Source organism: Pseudophryne corroboree, chromosome 6 (genome assembly GCF_028390025.1).
Source record: "Pseudophryne corroboree isolate aPseCor3 chromosome 6, aPseCor3.hap2, whole genome shotgun sequence".
In the NCBI taxonomy this organism is placed as follows: Eukaryota; Metazoa; Chordata; class Amphibia; order Anura; family Myobatrachidae; genus Pseudophryne; species Pseudophryne corroboree.
The window spans coordinates 333,941,537-333,962,374 of NC_086449.1; the positions used below are offsets into that span (position 1 = coordinate 333,941,537).

General features: G+C 46.8%; 1 protein-coding gene across 5 annotated transcripts in view; it reads right to left on the bottom strand.

Annotated features, from left to right (window-relative positions):
* Window positions 1-20,838, bottom strand: part of SIN3A (SIN3 transcription regulator family member A) — a 268,533-nt gene that overhangs the window by 34,160 nt on the left and 213,535 nt on the right. For 4 of the 5 annotated variants that reach the window (XM_063926402.1, XM_063926403.1, XM_063926401.1 and 1 more), the window contains one exon: window positions 16,101-16,195. The exons of the other annotated variant lie outside the window; for it this stretch is intronic. In XM_063926402.1, the coding sequence (XP_063782472.1) occupies window positions 16,101-16,195 (95 nt within the window). The remainder of the gene's footprint in view (window positions 1-16,100; window positions 16,196-20,838) is intronic. 5 annotated transcript variants of the gene reach the window in all.

Genomic DNA, 20,838 nt, shown 5'->3' on the forward strand with positions numbered 1-20,838 from the left:
GGAGTGAACCCACTTGTGGCTGAAATTACGAAGATGTGCCCCCACCGGGCCTAGCTCCGCCTGTGGAGCCCCAGCGACATGCGGTGGATTTTGTAGAGGTCGGGGAGGACTTCTGTTCCTGGGAACTAGCTGTGTTGTGCAGCTTCTTACCTCTGCCCCTGCCTCTGGCAAGAAAGGACGCACCTCGGACTTTCTTGTTTCTTTGTGATCGAAAGGCTGCATTTGATAATGTCGTGCTTTCCTAGGCTGTGCAGGAATATAAGGCAAAAGATCAGAATTACCAGCTATAGCTGTGGAGACCAGGTCCGAGATCCCTTCTCCACACAATCCTCAGCTTCCATATGCCTCTTAAGTCGGCATCACCTGTCCATTGCATATTCTACAGGACACGTCAAGCAGAAATCGACATAGCGTTGACTCTAGAACCCAGTAGACTAATGTACAACATTAGTATACTACCATCTCAATCTCTGCTGATAAGGTACCTGACCACGCTGCTACATCGCTATAAACCCATGCCGACACAATCGCCGGTCTGAGTAGTGTACCAGAATGTGCATGCTATCTGCAGGATCCCTGAGGATAGCTGTTAAGTCAGGGCTACCTTTTGGGCAAACGTGACACCCTAGGGGAAGATTCCCATCGTATCCTGGCCCTAGTAGGGAAAGGATACTCCCTGAGAATTCTTTGTGGGAAGCTGTAGCTTCTTGTCTGGAGATTCCCGCTCTTTTTCTTCATGAGAGGAGGGAAATTTACCTCAGCTTTCTTCCCCTTAAACATGTGTACCCTTGTGTCAGGGACAGATGAGTCATCAGTGATATGCAAATCATCTTTTATTACAATAATCATATATTGAATACTTTCCTGCCATTTTGGCTGTAACTTTGCATTATCGTAGTCGACACTGGAGTCAGACTCCGTGTCGATATCAGTGTCTATTATTTTGGATAGTGATCATTGAGAGACTCGGAAGGTCTCTGCGACATAGGGACAGACATGGGTAGATTCCCTGTCTGTTCTCTAATCTTTTGTGCAATAATTTCACCTTAGCACTTAATTACACATATCCAAACAGGTGTCGGCGTTGTCGACGGAGACACCCCTCACACACACACATTTGCTCCATCTTCTCCTTAGGGGAGCCTATTACCTCAGACATGTTGACACACACGTACCGACACACCACACACACTCAGGGAATGCTCATCTGAAGACAATTCCCCCACAAGGCCCTTTGGAGAGACAGGGAGAGAGTATGCCAGCACACACCCCAGCGCTATTAACCCAGGAATAACACAGTAACTTTATGTTAACTCAGTAGCTGCTGTTTATATTGATTTTTGCGCCTAATTATGTGCCCCCCCTCTCTTTTTACCCTCTTCTACCGTGTATCTGCAGGGGAGAGGCTGGGGAGCTTCCTCTCAGCGGTGCTGTGGAGAAAAAACATGGCGCTGGTGAGTGCTGAGGAAGAAGCCCCGCCCCCTCGACGGCAGGCTTCTGTCCCGCTTAAATATACATTTTCTTGGCGGGGGCTCATACATATATACAGTGCCCAACTGTATATATGCTAATATGCTAAACTTTTGCCAAAGAGGTCCCAATTGCTGCCCAGGAACCCCCCCCCCCTGCGCCCTGCACCCTTACAGTGACCGGAGTATGTGAGGTGTGTGTGGGAGCAATGGCGCACAGCTGCAGTGCTGTGCGCTACCTCAGTGATGACCGGAGTCTTCTGCCGCCGATTTCGAAGTCTTCTTGCTTCTCATGCTCACTCGGCTTCTGTCTTCCGGCTCTGCGAGGGGGACGGCGGCGCGGCTCTGGGATCGGACGACGAGGGTGAGATCCTGTGTACGATCCCTCTGGAGCTAATGGTGTCCAGTAGCCTAAGAAGCAGGACCTATCTGCAGAGAGTAGGGCTGCTTCTCTCCCCTCAGTCCCACGATGCAGGGAGTCTGTTGCCAGCAGAGCTCCCTGAAAATAAAAAAACCTAACAAAATACTTTCTTACAGCAAGCTCAGGAGAGCTCACTGAACAGCACCCAGCTCGTCCGGGCACAGATTCAAACTGAGGTCTGGAGGAGGGACATGGAGGGAGGAGCCAGAGCACACCAGAATCTAAATTCTTTCTTAAAGTGCCCATGTCTCCTGCGGAGCCCGTCTATTCCCCATGGTCCTTACGGAGTCCCCAGCATCCACTAGGACGTTAGAGAAATTAACATTAGCACTTAAAACATTCCACATATCCATCCAGTCAGGTGTCGGCACTGCCGACGGAGACCTAACATTCATACACTCCCCCTCCTCCTTAGGTGAGCCTTCAACCTCAGACATGTCGCCACACACGTACCGACACACCACACATACACAGGGAAGCTCTTTTCTGAAGACAGGTTCCCCACCAGGCCCTTTGGAGAGACAGAGAGAGGGTATGCCAGCACACACACCAACGCTATATGACCCAGGAAAAAATAAGATTTTAAACCTACCGGTAAATCTATTTCTCCTAGTCCGTAGAGGATGCTGGGGACTCCGTAAGGACCATGGGGAATAGACGGGCTCCGCAGGAGATAGGGCACCTAAAAAGAACTTTGACTATGGGTGTGCACTGGCTCCTCCCTTTAGGCCCCTCCTCCAGACCTCAGTTAGAGAACTGTGCCCAGAGGAGATGGACACTACAAGGCAGGATTTAGAAATCCAAGGGCAAGATTCATACCAGCCCACACCAAGCATACCACGTAACCTAGATCATACAAAACCAGTTAACCGTATGAACAATAACAGCAACGGTCCAAGACCAATGTCAACTGTAACATAACCCTTATTTAAGCAACAACTATATACAAGTCTTGCAGAGTTTCCGCACTGGGACGGGCGCCCAGCATCCTCTACGGACTAGGAGAAATAGATTTACCGGTAGGTTTAAAATCTTATTTTCTCTTACGTCCTAGAGGATGCTGGGGACTCCGTAAGGACCATGGGGTTTATACCAAAGCATTGAATCGGGCGGGAGAGTGCGTATAACTCTGCAGCACCGACTGAGCAAACGCATCAGCCAGGGTATCAAACCTTTAGAATTTAGCAAAAGTGTTTGACCCCGACCAAGTCGCCGCTCGGCAAAGTTGTAATGCCGAGACGCCTCGGGCAGCCGCCCAAGAAGAGCCCACCTTCCTAGTGGAATGGGCCTTAACCGAATTTGGTACCGGCAATCCAGCCGTAGAATGAGCCTGCTGAATCGTATTACAGATCCAGCGAGCAATAGTCTGCTTCGAAGCAGGTGCGCCAATCTTATTGGCAGCATACAGGACAAACAGAGCCTCTGTTTTCCGAATTCTAGCCGTCCTGGCTACATAAATCTTTAAGGCCCTGACTACGTCCAGGGATCTGGAATCCTCCAGGTCACTTGTAGCCACGGGCACCACAATAGGTTGATTCACATGGAATGAAGAAACCACCTTAGGCAAAAATTGCGGACGTGTCCTCAATTCAGCTCGATCCACATGAAAAATGAAGTAGGGGCTTTTGTGTGACAAAGCTGCCAATTCTGACACTCGCCTTGCTGATGCCAAGGCCAACAACATGACCACCTTCCAAGTAAGAAATTTCAACTCAACCTTGTTAAGCGGTTCAAACCAGTGTGATTTTAGGAACTGCAACACCACGTTGAGGTCCCACGGTGCCACTGGAGGCACAAAAGGAGGCTGGATGTGCAGCACTCCCTTTACAAACGTCTGGACTTCTGGAAGAGAAGCCAACTCCTTCTGAAAGAAAATCGAGAGGGCCGAAATCTGTACCTTAACAGAGCCTAATTTCAGGCCCATATCCACTCCTGTCTGTAGGAAGTGGAGAAAACGACCCAGATGAAAATCTTCCGTAGGTGCATTCTTGGGTTTCACACCAAGACACATACTTTCGCCAGATATGGTGATAATGCTTAACAGTCACCTCCTTCCTAGCCTTTATTAAAGTAGGGATGACCTCTTCTGGAATCCCCTTTTTTCGCTAGGATTCGGCGTTCAACCGCCATGCCGTCAAACGTAACCGCGGTAAGTCTTGAAATACACAGGGCCCCTGTTGCAACAGGTCTTCCCTCAGAGGAAGAGGCCAGGGATCTCCTGTGAGCATCTCTTGTAGATCCGAGTACCAGGCCCTTCGAGGCCAGTCTGGGACAACGAGTATCGTCTGTACTCTTCTTTGCCTTATGATCCTCAACACTTTTGTGATGAGAGGAAGAGGAGGAAACACGTAGACCGATTTGAACACCCACGGTGTTATTAGAGCGTCTACAGCCACTGCCTGAGGGTCCCGAGACCTGGCACAATAACTCCGAAGTTTTTTGTTGAGGCATGACGCCATCATGTCTATTTGAGGAGTTCCCCAAAGACGTGTTATGTCTGCAAAGACTTCTTGATGAAGTCCCCACTCTCCTGGATGGAGATCGTGTCTGCTGAGGAAGTCTGCTTCCCAGTTGTCCCCTCCCGGAATGAAGACAGCCGACAGAGCGCTTACATGATTTTCCGCCCAGCGAAGAATCCTGGTGGCTTCTGCCATCGCGACTCTGCTTCTTGTCCCGCCTTGGCGGTTCACATGAGCCACTGCTGTGACATTGTCTGATTAAATCAGAACCGGTAGGTTTCGAAAAAGACTCTCCGCTTGTCGAAGGCCGTTGTAAATGGCCCTGAGTTCCAACACATTGATGTGTAGACAGGACTCCTGGTCTGACCAAAGTCCCTGAAATTTTTTTCCTTGTGTGACCGCTCCCCATCCTCGGAGGCTCGCGTCCGTGGTAACCAGGATCCAATCCTGAATTCCGAACCTGCGACCCACCAGCAGGTGAGCACTTTGCAACCACCACAGGAGAGACACTCTGGCTCCTGGGGACAGAGTTATTTTCCGATGTAAGTGCAGATGGGATCCGGACCACTTGTCCAGAAGGTCCCATTGAAAAGTCCTTGCATGGAACCTTCCGAAGGGAATGGCCTCGTAGGCCGCCACCATTTTTCCCAGAACTCGAGTGCATTGGTGAACTGACAACCTTTTCGGTTTTAGCAGGTCTCTGACCATGTTCTGGATGTCCTGGGCTTTCTCTATTGGGAGGAAGACCTTCATTTGTTCCGTATCCAGTATCATACCTAGGAACGGTAGTAGAGTTGTCGGAATCAACTGTGACTTAGGTAGATTTAGAATCCAACCGTGTTGCTGGAGCACTCTCAGAGAGAGCACCACACTGCTCAGCAATGTCTCTCTTGATCTCGCTTTTATCAGGAGATCGTCTAAGTATGGGATAATTGTGACTCCATGCTTGCGCAGGACCACCATAATTTCCGCCATTATCTTGGGGAAAATCCTCGGGGCCGTGGAAAGTCCAAACGGCAACGTCTGAAATTGGTAATGACAATCCTGTACAGCGAATCTCAGGTATTCCTGATGGGGGGCATATATGGGGACATGAAGGTACACATCCTTTATGTCCAGAGACACCATAAACTCCCCCTCCTCCATGTTGGCTATTATCGCTCTGAGTGATTCCATTTTGAATTTGAATCTTCTTATGTACAGGTTTAGGGATTTTGGATTCAAAATAGGTCTGACCGAACCGTCCGGTTTCGGGACCACAAATAGGGTTGAGTAGTAACCTCTTCCCTGCTGGTGCAGGGGAACCTTGATTATCACTTGCTGTATACACAGCGTTTGAATTGCAGCTAACACTACATACCTTTCCGATGTGGAAGCTGTTAGGGCCGATTTGAAAAATCGGCGCGGGGGCACCTCCTCGAATTCCAGTTTGTAACCCTGGGAAACTATTTCCAACACCCAGGGATTCAGGTCTGATCTGACCCAGGCCTGACTGAAAAGTCGAAGACGTGCCCCCACCGGTGCGGACTCCCTCAGGAGAGTCCCAGCGTCATGCTGTGGGTTTTGGAGCAGCCGGGAAGGACTTTTGTTCCTGGGCACCTGCCGAAGCAGGTGCTCTTTTGCCTCTGCCCTTACCTCTGGCAAGGAAAGAGGATCCCCAACCTCTTCTGGACTTGTGCGACCGAAAGGACTGCATCTGATAGGGTGGTACTTTCTTTTGCTGTTGGGGAATATATGGTAAAAAATGTGATTTACCTGCTGTAGCTGTGGAAACCAGGTCCGTCAGCCCATCCCCAAATAATACATCTCCCATATAGGGTAGTACTTCCATATGTTTTTTGGAATCCGCATCACCCGTCCATTGGCGAGTCCATAAGGATCTTCTCGCCGAGATAGACATGGCATTGACCCTAGAAGCTAGCAATCCAATGTCCCTTTGAGCATCCCTCATAAATAAGACTGCGTCTTTTATATGGGCTAGAGTTAAGAATATAGTATCCTTATCCATATTATTAAAGTGATCTGTCAGCTCATCTGTCCAAGCTGCAATTGCGCTACACACCCATGCCGACGCAATTGTCGGTCTTAGCACAGCACCCGTATAAGAATAAATACACTTTAAGGTAGTTTCTTGCCTGCGATCTGCAGGGTCCTTAAGGGTCGCTGTGTCAGGAGACGGTAGCGCCACTTTCTTGGACAAGCGCGTCAGGGCCTTGTCCACAGTGGGGGGTGATTCCCAAATCTCCCTGTCCTGTTTAGGGAAGGGGTATGCCATATAAATTCTTTTGGGGATCTGCGGTCTCTTTTCCGGAGTCTCCCAAGCTTTTCCAAAGAAATCATTTAATTCATGAGATGTGGGAAAATTAATAATCTGTTTCTTTCCCTTAAACATGTGTACCCTTGTGTCGGGGACCGAGGGTTCATCCTCAATATGCAACACATCCCTTATTGCCACAATCATACACTGAATGGTTTTAGTCACCCTAGGGTGCAATTTTACTTCGTCATAGTCGACACTGGAATAAGAATCCGTGTCGGTAGTAGTGTCTTGTGTTAAGGGACGCTTTTGAGACCCCGACGGGCCCTGTGAGTCAGTCCAATCCGAGGATTGACCCCCTGATGTCCCCCCTAATTCAGCCTTATCAAGCCTTTTATGTAAAGATGCCACACTTGCATTCAACATATGCCACATGTCCATCCAATCCTGAGTTGGCACAACCGACGGAGACACACCACTCATTTGCTCCACCTCCTCCTTGGAGAAGCCTTCCGCCTCAGACATGTCGACACACACGTACCGACACCCCACACAAACAGGGATTAACCTATAAGGGGACAAAACCCCAACCAGGCCCTTAGGAGAGACAGAGAGAGAGTATGCCAGCACACACCCAGCGCTTAAAAACACTGGAATATATATGACCAGATAGCGCTTTTTATATATATATATATATATATATATATATATAACCTTAATTCCCACTCACTGCGTCGCCAAAGTGCCCCCCTCCTCTTTTTTCCAGCCTGTGAAGTTCAGCAGGGGAGAGATCAGGGAGCCAGCGTATCCTCATGCAGTTTCTGTGGAGAAAATGGCGCTGGTTAGTGCTGAGGATCAAGCCCCGCCCACCCGACGGCGGGCTTCGGTCCCAGTAATTCTATATAAAAAATGGCGGGGGATTTTAGGATTTACTGTCCCACAGCCTAATCCTGCTTTATATTGCCAAAAAATGAGGAAACTTGCTGCCCAGGGCGCCCCCCCCTGCGCCCTGCACCCTTCAGTGCCTGCTTGTGTGTGTGTACTGGGAGCAATGGCGCGCAGCATACCGCTGCGCGCTTACCTTATGAAGATCTGATGTCTTCTGCCGCCTGATGTCTTTCCAGTAGCCTTAGAAACAGTGCCCAACTTGACAAGCCAGCTCTGCTTCTCTCTCCTCAGTCCCACGATGCAGGGAGCCTGTTGCCAACAGGACTCCCTGAAAATAAAAAACCTAACAAATTCTTCATAACAGAAAACTCTGGAGAGCTCTCTGCATTGTACCCTTTCTTCTCTGGGCACAGAATCTAACTGAGGTCTGGAGGAGGGGCAAAGAGGGAGGAGCCAGTGCACACCCATAGTCAAAGTTCTTTTTAGGTGCCCTATCTCCTGCAGAGCCCGTCTATACCCCATGGTCCTTACGGAGTTCCCAGCATCCTCTAGGACGTAAGAGAAAAACACAGTATGTTTACCAAGTAGCGCTGTTGCTGTATATATGCGCCAATTATGTGGCCCCCCCCCCTCTACTTTAAAAACCCTTCTTTCACCGTGTGTCAAGCAGGGGAGAGTCCGGGGAGCTTCCTCTCAGCGGTGCTGTGGAGAAAAAATGGCGCTGGTGAGTGCTGAGGGAGAAGCCCCGCCCCCTCGGCGGCAGGCTTCTGTCCCGCTCAAATTTTCCAACAACATGGCAGGGGCTCTTTATATACATGTACAGTACCCAGCTGTACATGTATATATGTGTATTTGCCATAAGAGAGGTTTATATTGCTGCCCAGGGCGCCCCGCCCCGCCCCCCCTGCGCCCTTCCAGTGACCGAGGTGTGTGAGGTGAAGGGGAGCAATGGCGCACAGCTGCCGTGCTGTGCGTTACATCAGTGAAGATCAAGGTGTCTTCTGCCGCCTCAGATTGTCTTTTCCTCACATACTCACCCGGCTTCTTTCTTCCGGCTCTGCGAGGAGGACGGCGGCGCGGCTCTGGGACGGACGGCGAGGGTGAGACCTGCGTACCGATCCCTCTGGAGCTAATGGTGTCCAGTAGCCTAAGAAACAGAGCCCTGAAACTCAGAGAAGTGGGTCTGTTTCTCTCTCCTCAGTCCCTCGATGCAGGGAGTCTGTTGCCAGCAGGCTCCCTGAAAATAAAAACACCTAACAAAAATACTTTGACAGGAAACTCAGGAGAGCTCCTGAAATGCACCCAGTCTCCACTGAGCACAGTATCAAACTGAGGTCCGGAGGAGGGGCAGAGAGGGAGGAGCCAGTGCACACCCAGAGTCAAAGTCTTTCTTAAAGTGCCCATGTCTCCTGCGGAGCCCGTCTATCCCCATGGTCCTTACGGAGTCCCAGCATCCTCTAGGACGTTAGAGAAATAAACTGAAGAAAACTCTCTGGAGCTGCAGAGATGTGCATCCTCTCCTGAGGGCACTTTTTCCTAAACTGCCTGTGGGAAGGGGCATAGAGGGGAGGAGCCAGCACACACAGTGAAGAAATTTAAAGTGCACTGGCTCCTTTGGACCCCGTCTATACCCCATCGTACGAAGTCTCCCCAATATGCCTTATGGATGCTTGAGAAATGGTATTAACACTTCTATTTTTGAAAGCATTCTTACTTTGCAGCATTTTTCCACCCCTGCATAAAACTTTTGAACAGTACTGTAAGTCAAAAGGATCAATCCAGATTCTAGACAAGAAGAGATTGGCGCAAATAACTTCAGGCCTGATTCTGAGTTGAATGCAATGTAGTTGACCAATGAAACAGGTACTGCACATGCCTCCCAACTGTTACCAGAGATGCAGAACGAAGTATTGCGCATGTGTCCAGATTGTTACTACACAGAGATGCAGAATGAATTTGGGCACAGCGAGTATGTATTTTAGTGGGAGATAATGAGGAGTGGTTCAGCAGACATGGGCGTGTTGCTGACAGTGGCTACATCCAAACCCCCTCACACAGTAGTCCATTTTGGAGAAACTGCACTTAACAGGACTAGGGTTTTGATGGTTTCTAAAGACGCACAGAAATGCATTTTCAAAGGTGCAAGTGCGTGTCTCAGTTTAAAAGAAATCAGCCGCAGCATAAAACATAGACACTGCTGTGGCAATAGATGAAACCACGTGCAACTTAATATTTGGGACTAGAACAGCAGCTCCAAAACTGAATGGCTTCCCTAAAGCTGGGTACACATTAGATGATAGGTAATCCGATCCAGCGGTTCGGACAGACATATCGTGCACATCATCTAATGTGTATGCTCCCACCTGCTGGCATCAAAGTTGTCCCACCTGCTGTGCTGCATGGCCAACAGAAGGACCCGATGCCTGACTGCACAGAGCTGAACATGGCCATAAACAATATAATGCGTGCTGTATCATTCAGTGTGTACAGCAGAACAACATCTCGTCCCGTTGGCAGAGATACATAATGCTGTAGTTTGTACCTGGCCTAAGGCAGAATTTACAGGTTTTTTTTATTTTCCAAGAGACCAGTAAAAATTGTCCAGATAACTTTCTAAGAATCTCTGAAGTATCCCTGACAGAACGTTCCACTCATCCAAGTTTGAGGAGTGGAAGTCACACAAGACAGATTAAAAATACAGTAAATAAATAAAATAGATACATAAATAAACAAACAAACAAACCCAAAAGGAAGATTTACTAAAATGTCGAACAGACCAGTGGTGATATTGCCCAGATTCTAGATATCATTTCTCTATTGCATTCTACAAAATTAAAAAGACTATGATTGGTTGCTATAGGCATCACTACTTGTGCGTTTTAGTCAATCTACCCCACAGGTTCTCAAACTCGGTCCTCAGGACCCCACACAGTGCATGTTTTGTAGGTAACCCAGGAGGTGCACAGGTGTATTAATTACTCACCGACACATTTTAAAAAGGTCCACAGGTAGAGCTAATTATTTCACTTGTGATTCTGTGAGGAGACCTGCAAAACATGCACCGTGTGGGGTCCTGAGGACCGAATTTGAGAACCTGTGATCTACCCCAAACTATCCATGAGACATTCTATGCTTAGCACTTGTCTGAAGCCTTGTTTCCTTTTTGCTAATCTCAGGAGGATACAATTTCTCCTCTAACCTGTGGGACAAAATCAATTAAATTTCAACGGTCCTGACAGCCAGATAGAAACATGTTTCCCCATCCTCAAATGCAAATTCCCTGTGGCTTTAGTCATATTAGCATACCCCAGAGAAAAGCAGGAGTCTACATGTTCTTTGTGACCACCATATAGGCTCAAAGTCAGAGCACACAGTGTGCTGTAATCATGAAGTCTAAATCCTAGTACCATTGAGTTCAGCATCCAGTCTGGTCTCTCAGATACCTCACAGATTTAGTCAGGGGAAAAAACAAAGCTTCTGCCAGTGCTCTGCCGCCGTGACAAAAGGTGAAACGAAGAGGAATCCAAAACTTAAGGGAAGTCTCAAGCTTCCTGTCTGTACTGTCTCTCATATCAGCAGCGTCTGCATATGGAGCTAGTAATTCCATGGCAGCATCTAACCTAGACTGACTCCCATTATACCAGATCTACACAGACAAAAGGATAAAAAAGGTAAGCATCCTACATGAAAGTTCGAAACGTATCAGGTCTATCGCATAGCCAACAAAATAGTATACCCAAATGGGAAAAGAGATTAAGAAAATGTACTACTATCTTCTCCCTGTTCAACCTAGAATTGATGGGTCTTAGCTATTCTGAAGATATAGCACCTGCCAGAGGGCTCAGACTAAATCCCTGCCTATAGAAATCCTTGCTAAAGGATTATCTCCATGTGCTAACCTTCATCCCCCTTATGTCTGTCTTGACAGAATGTTTTGGAATCTGACTGAAGTGCACTTGCAGTCTGACACTTCAAGGAATAGGTTCTGGAGGTAGATTGCACCATCCTCACCAAATGAGATGGAACACAATGAGGTTATGCAATGACTTCGTAATACTCAATAGCACAGTGGGCTTGTCTGGTAATGCAGCAGCTGTTCTTACTATGGAAGGGATGACAGTTGCAAAAGCTCATGTACCAAGCACTTCACCCAAGCATGCTCAACCATTTTGGTGAAGACCCACATGGTAATCAATTGTGTAAGCACCTAACTGGTCTCCAGGTAATGTTGAGTAGCACCTGAGACAAGCAAATATATTGCCGACGTTCCAATCTAGTGATAACCCTGGACTCACTCCACTACATGGACCTAAAAGAAACAATGAGGAAAGACAGAACAGCTGTAGTACACTACAAAAAAAAAAAAAAAACCAATTCCAAGTTGCAGAGCAATAGGGAGGCTAACTATAGACTACAAAACAGACAAAATTCAGAGCGGTGTTAGCTATTCTCTACATTTTTGGCCAAGTCTAGGGGTAGAAGTAATTCCCCAACCACAGATCATCAACCCTCCACAATTACCCTTTCTGGCTCGATGGCACTGGAGCCACAGTGGTGGAGGAGCTACCCATGTAGGAAGCAAGCAGGCAGTGGGAGGTGATGAAGGATGCCATAGAAATCATCACGCAGATCCGGCAGGCACTTAAACAAAAATCAACCACAGAGCTCCCAGGCTGCAAATGGGATATAGAAGCGGAGGGTCTCTGGCTTTTGGAGTTAAAAAATGCCCAAGCTCCTGTACTGCAGCCTCTATACAACCTGGCATCCAGTTTCTCCTTAACTTGATTTCTAAGAAAAAGAATTGGTCATTAATAAAGGTTGATCCTGAATAGATGTAGGAAAAACCAGATAAACCCGATAAATCATCACTACAGATATAAACAAATAAACACAAAATTAAATATCTTCCAAGGGGCAACAAAACCCATTATACAAACTGCCTAACCCGCGTCTCTGAATCGCCACGCCAGACATTAAAAGGTGTGTGTACAATTTTTCTCTTTGAAAACGAGTGTGTTGTATCTAGAAAATGTAGCATACAAAATGCCAACAATGTGATTAACGTGAAACACAGATTGGTGAAGTTTTCTGTACGCAGCAATAGGAAGCAGGGAGCCTACACATTTTGTAAAGCACACAAAGATCTTACAATCTGAAAAATTCTGAAACACCATCTGCAGAGAGAACTTGAACCTACGAAAGACCAGACAAGAGTGAATACATTGGGGTATATGCAATTGTGGTCGAATTCCCGAAATTGTCGAATTTCGGGTCATTTTCGACCAAAAAAAACAATTCCCCTATGCAATCCAGTGCTTTCCGACCAAAAAACGGACTTTCAAAATTCGACTTTTTGCAAATTCGACTTTTCTGCAATGATACAAGTGCTGCAATTCGACCAAAGCATATTCAATTCAAGTTTGGAAATTCGACAGCAGTGCTTTTAGACAGCAAATTCGTCATTTTCAATCCGCCACACTTTGGAGGGTGAAAACAAATAAAAAAATTTTAAACATGTTTTTTTTTGTGTTTTTTTTTTTGGGAATAGCAGATCTATTTATATTAGAAGGGATTAGGTATTTTTTTTTTTGGGGGGGGGGGGGGGGGGAGGCACAAATATTATTTATATATTTTTTAAAATATTATTTTTATTTTTATTTTTTTTGATTGCTGGAACGGTAAAATCAGAAAAAAAAAATGGCGTGGGGTCCCCCCTCCAAAGCATAACCAGCCTCGGGCTCATTGAGCTGGTCCTGGTTCTAAAAATGCGGGGAAAAATTGGGCATGGATCCCCCGTATTTTTAAAACCAGCACCGGGCTCTGCGCCTGATGCTGGTGCCAAAAATACGGGGGACAAAAAGCGTAGGGGTCCCCCGTATTTTTAACACCAGCATCGGGCTCCACTAGCTGGACAGATAATGCCACAGCCGGGGGTCACTTTTATGCCGTGCCCTGCGGCCGTGGCATCAAATATCCAACTAGTCACCCATGGCCGGGGTACCCTGGGGGAGTGGGGACCCCTTCAATCAAGGGGTCCCCCCACCCCAGCCACCCAAGGGCCAGGGGTGAAGCCCGAGGCTGTCCCCCCCCATCCAATGGGCTGCGGATGGGAGGGCTGATAGCCTTTGTGATAAAAAAAAAGATATTGTTTTTTCCATTAGTACTACAAGTCCCAGCAAGCCTCCCCCGCAAGCTGGTACTTGGAGAACCACAAGTACCAGCATGCGGGAGAAAAACGGGCCCGCTGGTACCTGTAGTACTACTGGGAAAAAAATACCCAAATAAAAACAGGACACACACACCGTCGACAGTAAAACTTTATTTCACACTACCGACACACACATACTTACCTATGTTCACACGCCGACATCGGTCCTCTTCTCCATGTAGAATCCACGGATACCTGTAAAGAAAAGTTCAAAATACTCACCTCAACCAGGGTCCAGAGATAAATCCACGTACTTGTAGAAAAAAACAAACCGCAAATAACCGACCAAACGGACTGAAAGGGGTCCCATGCTGACACATGGGACACCTTTCCACGAATGAGACCTGTCAGTGACAGCTGTCACTGACAGGTCTCTAAGCCAATCAGGAAGCGCAACTTCGTTGCGCTCACCTGATTGGCTGATCGCTGTCTGAACTCAGACAGCGCATCGCACAGCTCCCTCCATTATATTCAATGGTGGGAACTTAGTGGCTAGCGGTGAGGTCACCCGCCGGTCAGCGGCTGACCGGCGGGTGACCCCACCGCTACCGTAAAGTTCCCACTATTGAAAGTAATGGAGCGGCTTTGCGAGGCGCTGTCAGAGTACAGACGGCGCTCAGCCAATCAGGTGAGCGCCACGGAAGTAGCGCTTCCTGATTGGCTGAAGGGACATCAGTGACAGGAGTCACGTGATGTCCCGGCATTCGGGGAAAGGAGTCTAATGTGAAAACATTGGACCCCTTTCATTAGTCCGGTGGATCGTGTTCGTTTTTTTGTTTTGCCAAGTACGTGGATTATACCCTGGACCTGGATGTACCTCTGGACGCTGGAAGGTGAGTACCATTTTTTCACAGGTACCCTCGGATCGTCGGAGACCGTGGCAGTCGGCGTGTCAACATAGGTAAGTATGTGTGTGTCGGTGTATGAAATAAAGTTTTACTATCAAGGTGTGTGTGTCCTGTTTTTATTTGGGTATTTTTTTCCCAGTAGTACTACAGGTACCAGCGGGCCCGTTTTTCTCCCGCATGCTGGTACTTGTGGTTCTCCAAGTACCAGCTTGCGGGGGAGGCTTGCTGGGACTTGTAGTACTAATGGAAAAAACAATATCTTTTTTTTATCACAAAGGCTATCAGCCCTCCCATCCGCAGCCCATTGGATGGGGGGGGACAGCCTCGGGCTTCACTCCTGGCCCTTGGGTGGCTGGGGGGGGGGGGGACCCCTTGATTGAAGGGGTCCCCACTCCCCCAGGGTACCCCGGCCAGGGGTGACTAGTTGGATTTTTGATGCCACGGCCGCAGGGCACGGCATAAAAGTGACCCCCGGCTGTGGCATTATCTGTCCAGCTAGTGGAGCCCGATGCTGGTGTTAAAAATACGGGGGACCCCTACTCTTTTTGTCCCCCGTATTTTTGGCACCAGCATCAGGCGCAGAGCCCGGTGCTGGTTTTAAAAATACGGGGGATCCCTGGCCAATTTTTCCCCTGCATTTTTAGAACCAGGACCAGCTCAAAGAGCCCGAGGCTGGTTATGCTTTGGAGGGGGGTCCCCACGCCATTTTTTTTTCCGGGTTTTTCACGTTTTTCCCCGTTTTTTTAAATCGCGGCAAAATCCGCCAAATCGGCCGATTTTCGCCCGCGATTCTGGCGAATCCGTTTTTCATTGAATATGGTGAATCCCGGCAGGCACCTGCCGGGATTCACCTGGCGAATTTGGTCGAATTAAAAAACGGCGATAATTGCCGCGAATTCGACCGCAATTGCATATACCCCATTGTGTTTAACGAAAGCATACATGTATGCTTCCCTACGAGGATGTATTGAAGATCATCACTACATGACAGACCCACTTCCTCTATAGATGCATTTGTTACTTAGAACCGAAAATTTATATTTTCAAAATGACATTAGTTTTATTTTTCATTGAATGTTTTTTTAAACGACACTGTTGAAGAACGTAGTTAACCGTCTGAAGCACCAGTACACACGTTTTTATTGTCATCAAGTAGTGTTTGTCCCACTGAAAGAATAATGTTTCTACTGTGGAACAGACAAGCGAAAAATATGGCGACAAAATACATTGCTAAATACCATGCGATACCTTTGTATGTCACAATACAAAAATGAGTGGAACACCTCAAGAGCGTTTTACAAGGGAATGGACTGTATTACATAACTACATGGAACAATATTTCAGATGAAGAGAAGCTGAAGAGTGGTGTGGTCAGACTAAATGTGAAGATAGGATTACTGGAATAGCTTCCCGGCAGAGGTGGAAGAGACTAACACAGCAACAACAAAAAAAAAATCTTAAAAAAAAAAAAAAAAAAAACTGGCAAAATGTTTTCATTCACTAAAGTTAGTGACAGTATACCTGGCACAGGCATCAGATGATGAGCTCACCTGGGTAAGAAAACAGGTTTCTGTGCGAGATGCTCTCTCAGCTCTGGGGAAGTAGAGTCACAGTTCATGTATCTTTCCACATAGTCCGACCAGCGCTTAAAGAAAGAAGACAATGGGTTCAGGATTAGTGCTAGAGCCCAGAATGCCAGGAACCATGACAGGAAAGCAGAGGATAGAAGAGTGGAACTGCACAGTGAAGAAGCGGAAGGAAGGAAGGAAGGAAGGAAGGAAGGCAAAGTGGCTTAGACTTTATTATAAACTCTATATTGTAAGAAGAGCAGGCATTTATTGGGACATACAGTAACATTTAACTGTATGATGACTTATTCTAAAAACAGTGTATACTATAGATCATCTGTCTGAGAATATTAGCAGCGTTATCTTTGTGTATTACTATTTCCCATATAACTTCAGTTCTCCACAGCACTGTCCGATTCTGGTCTATGTATAATGCCACACGTAATATGACAGGCACACGTAATATGGCAAGCTTTCATATACATAGATACAAGCATTTCTGCTCTATGTACATGAACTTTACAGCACAGTAATGTAGTATTTCTGGCTAGATCTGCATTTACTGAAAAGCGCCTTTCTTAGATTTCCATGGCACAAATAAAAAAATAGACACTTCAATTATCCTGGAAACAAAAACATGTCTTTTTTTTTTTTTTTAAATGTGCCTATATTTAAAAAGTACCGAATGGCCACTAGTTTAAAATAAAACATTCCAACCTAACCCAATTGCGCCAGAGTTCTAGGATTTTCTTCAATCCAATGTTTGTAAGACTGGTTATACTCAATGTAGTCCATAATACATATATTTCTGGTATAGTCATAAAATAGCACAAACTTGAAGTAACTTATTATCCTTTACAGGGTTAAAAATGTGTTTCTACAGAAAAAAAACAAAAAACAAATACACTGTGCTGTTCGAGAATTGATGCTAACAGAAATGCATTGATCCACGAGGGACACTTGCGGTGTGCATATATTTTCACAAACATGACCATATGCAAAGATAGACTGCTTGCCGACGTGAAGTAAACCAAGAGGATCTGTTATTTGATTAAAAAGATACATCACCTCTATTTTAAAAAAAATTATGAATCACAACTTAATATTTGTTATTGCTTTTACACAATTCTGGGTGTTCTTATTTAAACTGCTGTTATGCTTTTGTGTCTTAGGCAGTGATTACAATAAGTTGCTTAGACACTAGTCACGCAAGCTTTAGAAAGCTGTAAGGCGATGCTCACTTTTATGTGCTTGATATTTTAATGAAAGTACATGATTTTCATTGCCCCGTAAATTGCTTTTCATGAGCTGAAGAGTTAACATTTTGTAAACACCCATAACAGAGTGAGAAGCATGCGACACACATCTCAGTCTTCATGAGGTTTTATAGAGAAAATGGTGTAGTACAGGTAAAATAGAGCATGTTGTGTTGTAAACAGCAGTGATCGTATGTTTTGTGTTTCCCAAAGTAACCTACAACATGAAACATTACCAGATAACATACATACTCATTAGAACACATGACCGCGCATCTTTACCCAAGACCGCACGGTTCCCAGCGTAACCGCACACATTCAACTTTCACATGACCATCTGTACACAAACCCAACTAAACAGCAGCATCACTCACAGGGAGACTACTGACAGAATAGCAGCACGAGAGAAATACACATTTCGCCTATTTTATTCACATAGGGGTATATGCAATTGCGGTCGAATTTCGGGAATTTTTCGCCAAAAAAAAAAAATTCGACAATGCAATTCAGTACTTTCCGACAAAAAAACGGACTTTCAAAATTCGACTTTTTGAAATTCGACTTTTGACAAATTCGACTTTTTTTGCAATGATACACATGCTGCAATTCGACCAAAGTCTATTCAATGGAAGTTTGGAAATTCGACAACAGTGCTTTTAGACAGTAAATTCGTCATTTTCAATCCGACACACTTTGGAGGGTGAAACTAATAAAAAAAATTTAAAACATGTTTTTTTTGTGTTTTTTTTTCCTTGGTAATATCATATCTATTTATATTAGAAGGGATTAGGTACTTGGTTTGTCTTTTTTGGAGGCACAAGTATTATTTATATATTTTTAAAAACAATATTTTTTTTTTTTTTTGGATGGAATGGTAAAATCCCTGAAAAAAATGGCGTGGGGTCCCCCCTCCAAAGCATAACCAGCCTCGGGCTCTTCGAGCTGGTCCTGGTTCTAAAAATGCGGGGAAAAAATTGACAGGGGTTCCCCCGTATTTTTAAAACCAGCACCGGGCTCTGCGCCTGATGCTGGTGCAAAAAAATACGGGGGACAAAAAGAGTAGGGGTCCCCCGTATTTTTCACACCAGCATCGGGCTCCACTAGCTGGACAGATGCCACAGCCGGGGGTCACTTTTATACAGTGCCCTGCGGCCGTGGCATTAAATATCCAACTAGTCACCCCTGGCCGGGGTACCCTGGGGGAGTGGGGACCCCTTCAATCAAGGGGTCCCCCCCCCCAGCCACCCAAGGGCCAGGGGTGAAGCCCGAGGCTGTCCCCCCCCATCCAAGGGCTGCGGATGGGAGGCTGATAGCCTTGAGTAAAATGACAGAATATTGTTTTTTCCAGTAGTACTACAAGTCCCAGCAAGCCTCCCCCGCAAGCTGGTACTTGGAGAACCACAAGTACCAGCATGCGGGAGAAAAACGGGCCCGCTGGTACCTGTAGTTCTACTGGGAAAAAAATACCCAAATAAAAACAGGAGACCGACACCGTGAAAGTAAAACTTTATTTCATACGTCGACACACACATACTTACCTATGTTCACACGCCGACATCGGTCCTCTTCTCCAAGTAGAATCCAGGGGTACCTGAAAAGAAAAGATAAATACACTCACCTCATCCATGGTCCAGAGGTAAATCCACGAACTTGTCAAAAAAACAAACCGGACACCCGTACCACACGGACTGAACGGGGTCCCATGTTGACACATGGGACCCCTTTCCACGAATGCAGAGAGACCCCCTCGTGACATCTGTCACTGAAAGGTCTCGTAAGCCAATCAGCGAGCGCAACGTCCTTGCACTCTGCTGATTGGCTCTGTGCGCGTCTGAGCTGACAGCGCATCGCACAGCTCCCTCCATTATATTCAATGGTGGGAACTTTGCGGCTAGCGGTGGGGTCAGCGGCTGACCGCGGGTAACCCCACCGCTGACGGCAAAGTTCCCACCATTGCAAGTAATGGAGAGGCTTTGCGATGCGCTGTCAGAGGTCACACGCGCACAGCCAATCAGGTGAGCGCCACGGAAGTAGCGCTTCCTGATTGGCTGAAGGGACCTCAGTGACAGGAGTCACGTGGTGTCCCGGCATTCGTGGAAAGGGGTCTCATGTCAATATGGGACCCCTTTCAGTCCGGCATGGTACGGGTGTTCGTGTTTTTTTTTTAACAAGTACGTGGATTATCTCCCGGACACTGGATTGAGGTGAGTCTAATTTTTTTCACAGGTACCTCGGATCTTCGGAGACTGTGGCAGTCGGCGTGTCAACATAGGTAAGTATGTGTGTGTCGGCAGTGTGTAATAAAGTTGTACTTGTCAAGGTGTGTGTCTCCTGCTTTTATTTGGGTATTTTTTTCCCAGTAGAACTACAGGTACCAGCGGGCCCGTTTTTCTCCCGCATGCTGGTACTTGTGGTTTTCCAAGTACCAGCTTGCGGGGGAGGCTTGCTGGGACTTGTAGTACTACTGGAAAAAACAATATTCTGTCATTTTCCTCAAGGCTATCAGCCTCCCATCCGCAGCCCTTGGATGGGGGGGGCAGCCTCGGGCTTCACCCCTGGCCCTTGGGTGGCTGGGGGACCCCTTGATTGAAGGGGTCCCCACTCCCCCAGGGTACCCCGGCCAGGGGTGACTAGTTGGATATTTAATGCCACGGCCGCAAGGCACTGTATAAAAGTGACCCCCGGCTGTGGCATTATCTGTCCAGCTAGTGGAGCCCGATGCTGGTGTATAAAATACGGGGGACCCCTACTCTTTTTGTCCCCCGTATTTTTTGCACCAGCATCAGGCGCAGAGCCCGGTGCTGGTTTTAAAAAATACGGGGGATCCTCTGTCAAATTTTCCCCCGGATTTTTAGAACCAGGACCAGCTCGAAGAGCCCGAGGCTGGTTATGCTTTGGAGGGGGGACCTCACGCCATTTTTTCCCGGGTTTTTCCCGTTTTTTTCAATTCGCTGCAAAATCCGGCAAATCGGCCGTTTTTCGCCCACGGGAATGTCGAATCCGTTTTTCATTGAATATGGTGAATTCCGGCAGCCACCTGCCGGAATTCACCTGTCGAATTTTGTCGAATTAAAAAACGGCGATAATTTGCCGCGATTCGCCGTGAATTGCATATACCCCATACACTGCTATCCAGTTACATGTTTATTCATTAAAAATAATTAAAACTACACAGGCTACTGTGAACTAGGGTTTCTTCCTATTCTGACACAACAGGGCCATTTTATAAGATAGCTATACCACTCTCCGGTGTGCAGTCGAGCTCTGATGTTCATACGCCTGGGGTGGTTGAACACACACCAAGGCATGCATATATATCAGCACACCCAAGAGTGGTGTGTGTGTGTGTGTGTGTGTGTGTGTGTGTGTGTGTGTGTGTATATATATATATAGATAAGTAGGCAGCACTCTGGAAACTATTCTTTTGCAGGTAAAACGAAGTTCTATTGTAGCATCGTCCTACA